General features: G+C 39.3%; 1 protein-coding gene across 1 annotated transcript in view; it reads left to right on the forward strand.

The window, feature by feature from the left end:
- The window catches only part of CDKAL1 (CDK5 regulatory subunit associated protein 1 like 1), a 635,724-nt gene that overhangs the window by 513,622 nt on the left and 109,888 nt on the right, over window positions 1-12,214 (forward strand). The window contains 1 exon segment of the mRNA NM_001284447.1: window positions 5,967-6,029. Coding sequence (NP_001271376.1) covers window positions 5,967-6,029 — 63 coding nt within the window.

Below are 12,214 nucleotides of genomic sequence, written 5' to 3' on the forward strand. Positions count from 1 at the left end.
AAGTCTACTATAAATAAATTCTCTCAATTGTTGTTTCTCTGAGGAGGTTTTTATCTATTCATTTTTGAAGGATAATTTTGCAGGGTACAGGATTCTAAGTTGGTGGGGGGTTTTTTCTCTCAACACTGAATATTTCTCTCTCTTCTTGCCAGCAAAGTTTCTGAGAAATCAGATATGGTTCTTATCTTTGTTCCTCTGTAGATGAGGAATTCCAACCCCCTTTGGCTTCTATCAGAAAGTTTTCTATATCCTTGATTTACTATAATTTGAAAATAATATGCCAGAGAATAGGATTCCTTGGCATTTGTTGTGCATGTTGTCTGAGCTTCCTAGGTCTGTAGTTGGGTGTTTGACGTTAATTTGGAGAAATTCTCAGTCATTATTTTTTCAAATATTTCTTGTATTCCTTTCTCTCTCTCTTCTTCTGATGTCCCCACTATGCATATTTTACACCTTTTTTAGCTGCCTACAATCCTTAGATATTCTGGGTTTTTTTGTTTGTTTTTGTTTTTGTTTTTTTTTCCAATCCTTGTCCTCTCTTCTTTTTGGTTTTTGAGGGTGTTATATCTCCAACTCAGAGACTCCTTCCTCAGCCATGTCCAGTCTACTAATAGGCGGCCTGTCAAAGACATTCTTCATTTCCGTTATAGTGTTCATCTCTAGCATTTTAGGGAGAGAAATTTGGGAGAGGTTCATTCTTAGATTTCCATTTCTCTGCTTACATTTTTCATCTGTTCTTGCCTATTGTTACTTTATCCATGAGAACCCACAACATATTTTAAATTCCCAGTCTGATAATTCCAGCACTCTGCCTGTCTGCTTCTGAAGCTTGGCCTAGCTCTTCAAATTGTTTTTTGCCTCTTGGTATGTCTTTTAAATTTTCTTGATAGCTGCACATGATGTGCTGGGTACAAGGAACAGCTGCAAATAGACCTTTAGTACGTGATGGTGAGGTGTGAGGACAGGGGAAGCATTCTAGAGTCCTATGATTAGATCTCATTTTGCAACCCTGTGCCTCTGGACTGTAAGCAGGTGTTTCTCCTTCCTCGGTGTCTTTCCTCCCTCCTTGGGTGTTCCAGGATGGCTTGGTGGGCTAAAATTGGGTATTTTCCCTTCTCAGTTTAGCTAGACTCTGCTAACACCCCAGCAGGCTAGGCTCTGTTGTATTTCAAAATGCTTCTTTTTCCCCTCCCCCTGCCAGAAGCCACAGGCACTTTTCCTTCCATATGTGTTACCAGAGCCTGGTTGAGCTCCTGGAGGTAGATCCCCCAGTGTTGTAGACCACCCACTCCTGCCCCATGACTGGCACACCCCATGGCTGGAGTTCCTAACAGAGTTGTCTGCGCTTAGCCTCCAGCAGGTCAATTAAGGCTCAGGTTTTCCTACTCAGCACTGGTTCCTGGGGCAGCTTCATGCTCTGGGAAGCCGCATTCCCCATGTCGGCTTACAGGTCTCTCACCGTTCTGGGGAGTGTTTCCTTCTTTCCCTCCCTTGTGCATCCAAGACAGAGTTCTTGACTTTTCAGTCTGTTCAGCTTGTTCCTTGTTGAGGCCAGAGTGGTGACTTCCAAGTTCTTTATATGGGGAGCTGACAATAAGAAGTTAGGGCACTGAAACACCTGCTCTTTTGGCTTCTTACCACTGAGTATCCTGAAAGACTTACATCTTATTATTTACAAGTAGAGGAAAACACTGGATTCATTTGGGGAGCCCAGGAGAAGTTAAACTGTGGATGTTGTTACAATTTAATTGATTGTATAACCTCACCTTCAAAATACAGATTTTCATTGCATGTGGAGCCTCTTTCAGATCTAACTCCTTGAGTCCCTTTGATAAAAATTGAAATGATTCCATTGTCTGGAAACTTGAACTGTTAAAAATGCTCCACTGGGGGCTTGAGTTTCGTTTGGTTTTGTCTGAAAAGGAGTTTAAGTGTGGATATTAAAGGAGTAGTCAGTGTTTTCTGTTCTTGACGAGTGAAATATAAAAGCAGTTTAGGAAAATACTTCTAGGATAGAGATTCTCCCATTTCTGAAGGTTTTACCAAATTTTCAGACTGCCTCATCTTCTAAACCCAGCTGCAACCCACACCAACTGCAGGGCTCGGTAGGCAGTTACTCTGTAATCCCTTCGCCTCTCTATGGCCTGTTCCTCGGGAGGCGTGATGAAGGGGACTCGAAGGTCCCCCATACGGTTCTATGAAAGATGTCCACCATACTCACTGTATTCGGGCCGCCCTCATTCCAAGTTCATCATACACCTTGTTCAACATGTTTACTTTTTAAATACTCAGAGAATTATCAGGTGGTTGCATGACAGAGATGTTTGTTTTCACAGGCTAAACAGTGGGAGGTAGTTTAGACACACACTATGATGTAATAGGAAAGTGTCTAATTATTCCATTTTTGGCTCAGCTTTTAGTTTCAGGTAAAACTGCTGATAGCAAGGCTCAACAAGTTTTGTAGCATAGCACTCTTAGCACTATCTGCATGTGAGTTACTGGCTCACTAGCAATAATGGCCATGCTTTAGTCCCCAGTACACGAAATCTTCTCCTTGGCTTTAGCACTAGAATTTAGTAAAGGATCTCAGCATCTCTGTCATCAGCAGTGTGGTTACAGAAAGCTCCCAAAGTGCCATGTGTATTTCAGCATGCCCTACAAGCCGACTTGTAATATTCTCTGTCTGAACATAGAATCCCAAAAAAAATAAAATCCTAGAAGCAAAAGAACTAATGGTTCTTTTGCCTGGTTTGTTCATCCTGCTGTGTTAGGGTACAGGTTATGATTGGTCCTTGAACTGTCTTCATTGAGTAGAAGGAGCAAGGAATTTTGCTCAGTAATTGTTTATTTGGTTTGGGGACAAGGGACTGTGGCCAGAAGTAGACATGGTCCAAGATAAAGATTCAAGATCTGGGATGGCTGTTTCTGTAAAGGGCCAGTGAGTAAATACTTTAGCATTAATGGTCTGTGTGATCTCTGTTATAACCCTTCAGTGCTGCTGCTGTAGCATGGAAGCGGCCATAGAAGTACATAAACAAGTGCATGTGGCTGTGTCTCAGTAGAACTTTACTTACAGAAACAGGTGGTGGACGAGATAGGCCCATGCGCCATCCCCTATTCTAGATCCCTGAACATAGACCACTGAGCTGTTTGATTCTGACCTCCAGGAAAAAATAGCAGTAGTTTCCACTTATCTGAACTAATACACATAACCTTCAGTATCCCTAGCCAAGACTTCACCGTATTTGTATATAATAAATTCGTTGTCAGAAAGAAGAGCATTTTTTCCTTGCTGGCTTCTTTGGGTGCTAACCCAAAATGTATTACTTATTTGTCATTTACACCCCACTTCCTTCCCAAAATAATTTGAGGTAGCTTATAGTAAAAGGCATGTATAGGTTTCAGCTGTCAAAATAGAGATGTAAATCTAAAACCACATGAAAATGTCACACAAAACAACCTCTGAATATTCCATTTCCACCCTCCAGCTCAAGCTGGTAGCTCAACCTTTTCGAGACTAAACAGTCTTTCGGACACCTCCTAAATTGAATACTGACATGTTCCATGTTTTATCTTTTCTAGCATAATTTCCTTTCTGAAAAAATTTTTACCCCATGTTTTATAGTGAGTTTTCTACCAAAGGAAATGTTAATATCCGTCATTTTTCTTCTGATTGAAGTATAAGCCAAGAACTGTTATACAATGAATCGAGTACATGGAAGGAAAGAGAAAATTGTAAGCTAACGAAAACTTTGGTGAGCAAGTGACCTATTCAGAACAAATTTCAGGGCTCTTGGAGAGCGGAGACTATATCCAATCAGTTAGAGGCTCATCCCTGCTCTGCGGGGAGGAGTGTTATGTTACTTTAGAGTTAGGATGGTCAGAAGCCCACTTACAAGGTGCACGGGGGAGGTGAGGATTTGGGCTGGCAGCAGGGAGGGGTGATTTCTGGTGGGTGACGCGGAAACAAAGTCAAGTGATTTGATGCACTGCCAGCTGAAATTGTAACTCCAAAGGTAATTCTAAAATAGGAAAATTGGTCTATGGGACAACAGTGAGTGTGTACAAATGACTCTAATATAAAAATCCTAATTAATACTAGATTCAGCTGCTTAGCCAAGTGGCTGCTGAAGGTCATATAAAGCCCAGGCCGAGAGTCTGCTTGGATCACTGGCCCTGGGGAGGTGTGTCAGGTATGCTCATGCATATGCTGGAATTTAAAGGAAAGAAATATGGAAATACTTCCCCAGAAAACCTGTGTACCAGGCAAGAATTCATTCACAAGTGAAGACAGAAGCAGCTCAGCTAACAACAGCAGAGTAGAGCCAGAAGCAAGACAGGGGGAGTATTAAGGACAAACAGACTACTCTACTGCCAGAATTGCAAGATATGGTGGTGGGCTAACTCTATGACACTTCAGAAATTCTATAACTAGCCTCTGGGAAGATGTCCAACATCCATTTTAAAGATATTTGATCTCTGTGAGTCAAGAAATGTTCTAACCTTTAAATGGAAAAGAGAAATTAAGAATTTCCAACTTAGGCTGCAGTCCCTTCTCTTGTTCACTCTTGGTAAGAAGGCAGATTGGGGTAGTGTTGGGAGGGTGGAGGCAGTTTGTCATTATCCATCAAGGTGATTGGCACGGCATGCTCTTTGACTCTGCATCTGCACTTGTACAATATATCTTTTTTGAAAAAAATGCATACTGTCAAGCTGGCAGAGATGATCATTTTATTAAAAAAATGAGATGCAGAAAAAAAGTTGAGATTTCAGAAGTGTTGTGACTTCAGTACTCCATATAAGGGATTACAGATCTGGTTATACAAGTGTTTAAGTTTGGCAAGGATAAATTGTGATGTGGAAAAAGTAAATTTTAGGACAGCATATAAAGAATGATCCCTTTTCTTTGAAAGTAGTAGTTCAGCATCTGCCATCAGCTCCGGTTTTGATCCCAGGGTCCTAGGATCGATTCCTGCATTGGGCTGCCTACTCAGCTGGGAGTCTGCTTCTCGCTTTCCCTCTGCCCCTCCTCCTGCCCGTTCTCTCTCGTGCACACACTCTGCTTTTCTCAAATAAATAAGTAAAATCTTCAAAAAAAAATAAAGGAAAGTAATAATTGTATGTGAAAATATATGCACAGAAGATCTAGAACCATGTGCAAAATTTCCTGTGGTGGTTATGGTGCGTGGACAGTTTGAAGTGTTTGAGAAAACAAGCTGCTTCTTAGAGCCGACCATAAATGAACCCCACCCTCTCTTCACTGTCACAGACACTGGAGGAGCAGGAGGTAGAGACAGTCTTCAAGTAGTGGGTTCAGCTTGAGAAGAACATGTCATTAGCAGTGAAAAGATGTTATATGAGGCTTTATGTCATCGCTATAAACAAATACACATTGGGTAGTGTGTGTGAGACACCATGCAAGGCACTTGAGCTATACAACAGGGACAGAACAGGGCAGCCTCCAGCAGACAGACCCCAGGTGTGACAAGGAAGCCAGGTGAAGGTATGTTTAATTGGATGCATATTGGTGCCCAGGTCAGAGTAATAGCCATTTGTATTACAATGAAATAATACATTTCATTAAACGGGTTTAAGTTTTCTTTCTCTTCAGTTTTCTTTCTTCATTTTAGCCTCCGAATGATGTGTTTAAAAATAGAGTTTTTGAGGATGATTAGTGTTTCAACTATGAAATCATAGGAAAAGGTCACCTGGCTGGCATGTGGCCACGACCCACAAAACCATCAAGTGGCTTTGGTTTATTATTGCAACTATGTATCCCAGATTGGCCCTGTAGCCCCTCACTTTGCGAAGGAAGAATCTCTAAACAATATCTTAATGCAGGTGGATAGGTAAACAGAGGTGTAGATAGATGGATAGATAGATACATAGATACATAGATACATAGGTATATGTATGTGAATATTTTTGCCACCTGTCAACTTAGATGTTTGCATTTTCTTCCACAGAAAAAGCAAAGAACGAAAGATCTTTCTCGGGTATTCCATTCTTATAATCCGTATGATCACAAGGTAAGAAAAGCGTGTTATTTGTGTGTTGGATAGAAGTCTTTCTGAACGTAAAGCACAATTCTCACCAGTAGATAGTGATTTTGAAGTATGTTTTCCAATTACACTTATGTTCTCATTTTGTCAACTCTTTATCTCTTCCTAAGGAAGTCAGAAAATATTTCTGACCTCAAATAATCATACTTCATTCACATTAAAATCTACTCACACATGTTCTGGAATCTCAAAGATGATGTGAAGGCAGACTTGTGGGTGTAATTTATTTGGTTGTTTGTTTGTTTTTTCCAAGCACTGAAGTGATGGACTTGACTTTGAATTGGTAAAGATAGTTGAAATAGTAATTGCCAACTCTTTGATTTTCCATAGCTCTTGATAGTTATTTTTTCAAAATAAAATCCATAATAGAGCAGTACATAGCATAATATCTGAAACATCGACTGCCAAAAGTTTTGCTGCACAGAAGACCAAATATCACCATGACTCGTATGAATTCATCCCCCAGCTTTATAAACCCATGGCCAGTGTTGGTTCATTCGTACCCCATGCTTTTCATTCCCTGTATTTCTAGACATCTTTTTACTTAGAAGCATTTCACCATATATTTGTAAAAGATAAGAACTCTTAAAAAAAAAAAAAAAAAAAGCACTTCTGTTTTTAAAATGCTCAACACCACATCATCATAGGGAAATATATTACAAGATTCCCGAGACTTGTGCACAACTTCTGTATCATAGAAGGTTCTAGTAAATCTGTTAATTTGAGGTGATTTCAGAAGCGAACAAAAAATTTGCACACTTGAAATGCTAATATAAACTTAAATCTTTATCTATGAATTTACAAGGAGACATGTGGTGGGGATTTTTTAACTAGCCAAAATAAGTAGTGTGAAAACTATTTTCCTCAGTTGAGAATTACTGGAGATGTCTGGATTCAGGAGGAAAAACTGTGCCAGTTGTTCATAGAAGTTGAAAGATTTTCAATAGCTTCTGGTGTTTCTATAGTGACCGATTGACTTTCAGCACCAACAATTTGTGAAAGAGGTGTTTATGCTTTGTGTGACCATGGCAATATACAGTACTAAAAATTATAGCACTTCCAGTTGCATTTTTCAAGTTAAACCAATCACTTTGCAGAATATGGCAATTTGTTTGAAAGAGATCAGGAGAGCCAGTAATGCCTGACAAGTAGCGAGAGAAGGTGCAGGCTGATAAGTAATACGCCAGCAAAAGGGAAGGAGATTGGCCAGGTTCCTGATAGGAATGTTGCTGTTTTTTAGATGAAGCCATTTAATTAACATAAATGCAGCAGTGGCTAAAGTTAAATTCAAGAACAACAAAAGGCTGTGACAAATCAAAGGTTTTGCCTGACTTGTCTAAATCTTGCCCACTTCTAACATTTTTTAATTCACAGTTAAGGGAAATTCCATTATCCTTTTATTAGAACTCTTAATGGAACTTGGCCATTTGCAGCTTCTACCGGCTTCCTCTTCATATCCTTTGTGGCATTGTATCAAAGTCACCTCAGGATTATTTTGGCTTCTCTTGTGAAGACTCCATTCCTCTACAAATTAGTCATTGGGCAATGAGGAATTGAATGTAAATACTAGATGGGGTTCCTTTTGATCTTTCCTTTAAGATCGGTAATAAATTATCGTAAGGAGCTAGAGTGCTTGATGAGTGATTTTTGAAGTTCCAAAGGTTTGGCCTGTTGGCATTCTGCTTTATTTTGCATGTGGAGGGATGGAAACGGGGAACATTTCCAGGCAGCTCCTGCCCCGTTCTCTACCTCCATCCAGGCACGCCTCATCGGCTCACTGTCAACCTTTTCTTCTGTGGATGAGTGTCTACAAAGACTAGCATCACAGGGATTGAGTAACATACATTCTTTCTCATTAGAATATCCCTTTTTCTCCCCTCCATAAATAAAATACAAGGGGGTTGCAATTCAAGTTGCTTTGTCATTTTAAGTACCCAATTATATTCGAACAAATTAGCTCTCGAAGCAGATAGGTTGTAGCATAAAATGTTTCATAAGATGTGGTTAGAGTTGGCTTAAACCTCTCAAGCTCAGTGAGATTTCTGTAGTGATCTTTAGGTTAAATATATACATACATTATAAATCAAAGCTTATGTAAAATACAGGCTTTCTGCAATTTGCTTTTAAAAAAAGAATACAGGGCAGGGAGTGGGTAGGGTACAATAAAATCAGATTGGCCGTGTGTTGATGATTATTGAACCTGAGTGATGAGTTTATGGGGTTCATCATGCTATTCTGCTTGCTTGCTTGCTTTTTTTTTTTTTTTTCATGATGGAAATTTTCCTGGGAGTGAATGTTGTGGCATTCTTTTCCTTCTCTAGCTAGATTCCTTTTATTGTTAATTTTTCCCTTGACGTAAATTTATACCAAAGAAGGAACACTCAGCATTTCAGTGGGTTGGTTATGCTGAGTACACTCAGAAATGCAGCTCCTGGTCTAAAGTTGGCATAATTTCCTGGGGCTTCATCCCAAATTATAGTGGGTCACTTAAATGATAGCCTAGCTTGCTAGAAACTGTTAAAACAGTGGTAATTACAAAGGATAGTTAGTACAACCGTAGTGTTCTCAGTAAATCAGTTATGTTTGCTCTTCTTTCCTCCCCAACGCCCCCAACCCAACCAAGATTGCTTCTGCCTGACCCCAGGCACAGGAAAGTCACCAGGTTAAACAAATGTGTTGTTTGAGTGAGGCCAGGTGCACTTCTTAACCATACTCTGAAGCCATTGTTTACGTTGTAAATGGTCAGTTGGTTTTCTCTCAAATGCTGTTGCAGAGAGCAAATAAAGCTTAGAGCAAAATGTGCACTCAGAACGAGTCTTAAGGAAAATATCTGATTTATTTTTTATACTCTAAGACAAATTTTGCTGGAGATGAGAAGAATTTCATTTTGGAGCATTATGTCTGGTTCCATGACCATTTTTTTAAGAAAACAATATTCAGTTCTTATACTACAGACTTGGACAGAATGGCTTGACACAAAGCTAATTCACATTTTTCTGTCATAATAAAAGGGAACATTGGTAAAGAGAATCCAAAGCAGCGGGTAATCTGATTTTGTTTTGTACACTGTATGCTGTCCTCTGTTATTTTAATAAACACATAATAAACATAGCTTGTAATTTCTGAAAACGCACCATGATAACTACCAGGAAAGGTTACAGGTCCAGAGGCCTTCCATGTCACTAGAGTTGAATTTTTTCTTTGGATAAGTTATGGGTAAGTAGAGTGGTAGGCTATAATTAGAACACTTTTTATTAAAACCCTGCTTATTAGCATGTGCTTTCTGTCTCTGGCCTGAAAGAAGTATTGCCATGCATATAAAAGATCTCCCTCTCTCTCTCTCTTTCCTTTTCTTCCCCCCATTTTTTCTTTCTTGTTAGATTTTATCAGAGCTATGTGTTCAGGGGAGAAATCTCAGTTTATTAGCTAAACAAAGATGTTTGTAATCTGCTAATGTAAAAAGCTATTATAAAACATGAAGATGCTTGGAAGGAAAAAGCGTACAATTCTGTTTCAGTCTATAGTGGTTTTTAACATCTGCATAATGAATTTTCTAAATACAGTTAATCTGCATAATTTTATATATATTCCACCATTAAAAGTGAGTCTTTAACCCATCACCACTGTTATAGGTTCTGTATTTTGTGAAGTGGGCATCTCATGTTCTTTCAGTGACTATTATTATTTTAATAATTTTCTACATTCATGGACACAAATGAATGGACACATGTGAGAAGAAATGTCATCATAAAACTATGTTGGTAGAAAAAGCTTTTCTTCCGTCAACCTTATTTTTTGGTGGCTAGTGTTATTTTAATGATTTTTCTGCAGACACAGACATACATCAGCTAAACTATAAACAGTTCATATGTGCTCCCCAAAACAGCTACGTATGGATATGCTTGATGAGTTAGCACTGGAGCAATTAGAAAACAAATCCTAGTGCTTTGCACAGCCAGAGGCCTTTGATGCAAGAGTCTCTGCTCTCTGAAACCCGGCTCAAAGTCTGCAAGTCTGCCAGCCCGCCAGCCAGGACCCAGCCTGTCCAAATCCTGGCTTAATTCTCTCTCCCCACCTCATTACTTCTTCAAGTCCTCCCATCCACAAGCCATCCACTTTTAAAAAGAATATTTCTAACAAACATAGATGTCTGGTTTCCCTAAAAACAATCAACCCTAGCAGCAGTCACAGAGAGAGTGGTTATTGCTTCAAGAAGCCAGAGCTCCATTAAAAAGTGGCGGCATACTAAAGTGAAGGCAAGAGCAAGGCCATAAAGATACTAAGTCATTAACAAAGGAACGCCGAAAGTACAGCTGCCCAGGACCAGTTAATTTGGACCCAAATACCCAGAGATCCCTACACGGTTTAGTAGTCCCAGAGTGAAATAATTGGACCTAAATTACATCAAGAAGCAGATGTTTTAAAATAGAGCTTGTCTATTTTTAGAAACGTTGCTATTTTAAGGATAGATATTATTTATCTTAGAAAGTCTAGGAATAGCTGATTTTTAAAGGTTAGGTTGAATGAAGTATTACTATAGAATGCAGTTTAATAACAGAGAAATGGTAAGAGTGGTTGAACATGTGTTGGTCGTTGGGTAAAGGACCACAAACGTGTGTGAGCAGAAAAAATGAGGATAGGATCCATATTCCCCCCCAAATTACTTATTTATATAATTCTGTAAAAATATTAAAGTATATGATATTTTTATCTTAAAGATTTATGCTAGGCATAACTTGAGTAGAAGAATTGTAAGTAATATATCAGTACAGTGCATTTTTAAGTGTAATACTAAATATACGAAAAAAGGTCGATGTGAATTTGCATCACTCATGCTTCCTAAGACTACCTGAAGCACTGCTATCAATTCAAACACATCTGGGAATTCATGTCTTCTAGTGTACAGTGAAATATGGTTTAATAAAAAGTGTAAAAAAATATTGTTTGTGGTTTCATGTGATCAGAAGCATACAGCAAAAATTTATTTTAAAAGTCTTGGGGGAAAAAAGTCTTGGGTCATACTACCATCTTTCCTTCCCCAAGAGACTGTTCACCTCTGTGACATCAGGTTTCATAAACACATATGTCATACCTGGAGCAAAAGGGGCAGTTGCACTTTAGAAATCCTGTATTGATCTACATTTCTCCATTAATCAGATTCGCCTAGTGATTTAAGATAACAAAAGTCACTTTACCCAGCTCTCTCTGTTCAAAGAATAATGGCCATTTGACGCAGTCCCGAGGCAGCCACAGGATTGTCAAGCCTTCATTATTCCCTGTGCTTTGAGGAACATAATGTAGCAACAGAGTGCCTTGAGTGGTTCTTCTCGAGAGGGAGATGGGAATTTGGATCCCTGCCTGCTGGCCCCGTTGAGCTCTGAGCTATCTGCTGTCTGGAAATAGCATATTCAGTTTTTAATGGATCCGGCACTCTATGATAGCCAGATTTTCATGGCACATGCGGATAAAGAAACAAGTTATTGATTTGGCATGTTTATGCCATGCTTAAAACAGTTCTCCGCAGCAGATTGTCCAAAGCCATTTGTGCACTTAACTCTCTTCCCCATTGCTGGCAAAGACTAAAAAATGTTTAAAAAGTCATTTCAGGGATGTTGCTAAATATCAGGAACAAGTGGATAAATGTCCGGCTGATTAAGTGGCCGTATTGTTGTAACACATGCCATACTAACACCACGCTCAGGAGATGGCGTTGATGCATGGGGAAGCCAGTACTCCAGTAAGTAGCAAACCATTCTCATGGGCCCTGGGAGCTCTACTCTAGAGCCAAATGACTAACTCAGCCTCAAAATAAAGGGCATAACTAAAGCGCTCCCTTGGTGGAAAATCTGTGCTCCCGTTTGTTAAAATGTCTTTCCTCTCAAGGTGATCATATACTTGTTACCAAAGAGATAGACATTGTTCGGCTGTGTTTTATTTTTTATTTGTGTGTGTGTGTGTGTGTGTGTTTTATTTCAACAGTAGATGTATCTAACTCCCCTTTTGCTTCCTGATCCATGTCATCTTGACCCAAAGCCACATCCCTCATTTTTAACCCTCCTCAGCTTGTGATTCAAGTGCAGTAAGTCATCATGTTTCCTTGAGCCTACCCTTGCCAATGGATTCTGTGTATTTTTCTCTTTTCCTTCTAAAAT

This window comes from Canis lupus, chromosome 35 (assembly GCF_011100685.1).
Source record: "Canis lupus familiaris isolate Mischka breed German Shepherd chromosome 35, alternate assembly UU_Cfam_GSD_1.0, whole genome shotgun sequence".
Taxonomy (NCBI): Eukaryota; Metazoa; Chordata; class Mammalia; order Carnivora; family Canidae; genus Canis; species Canis lupus.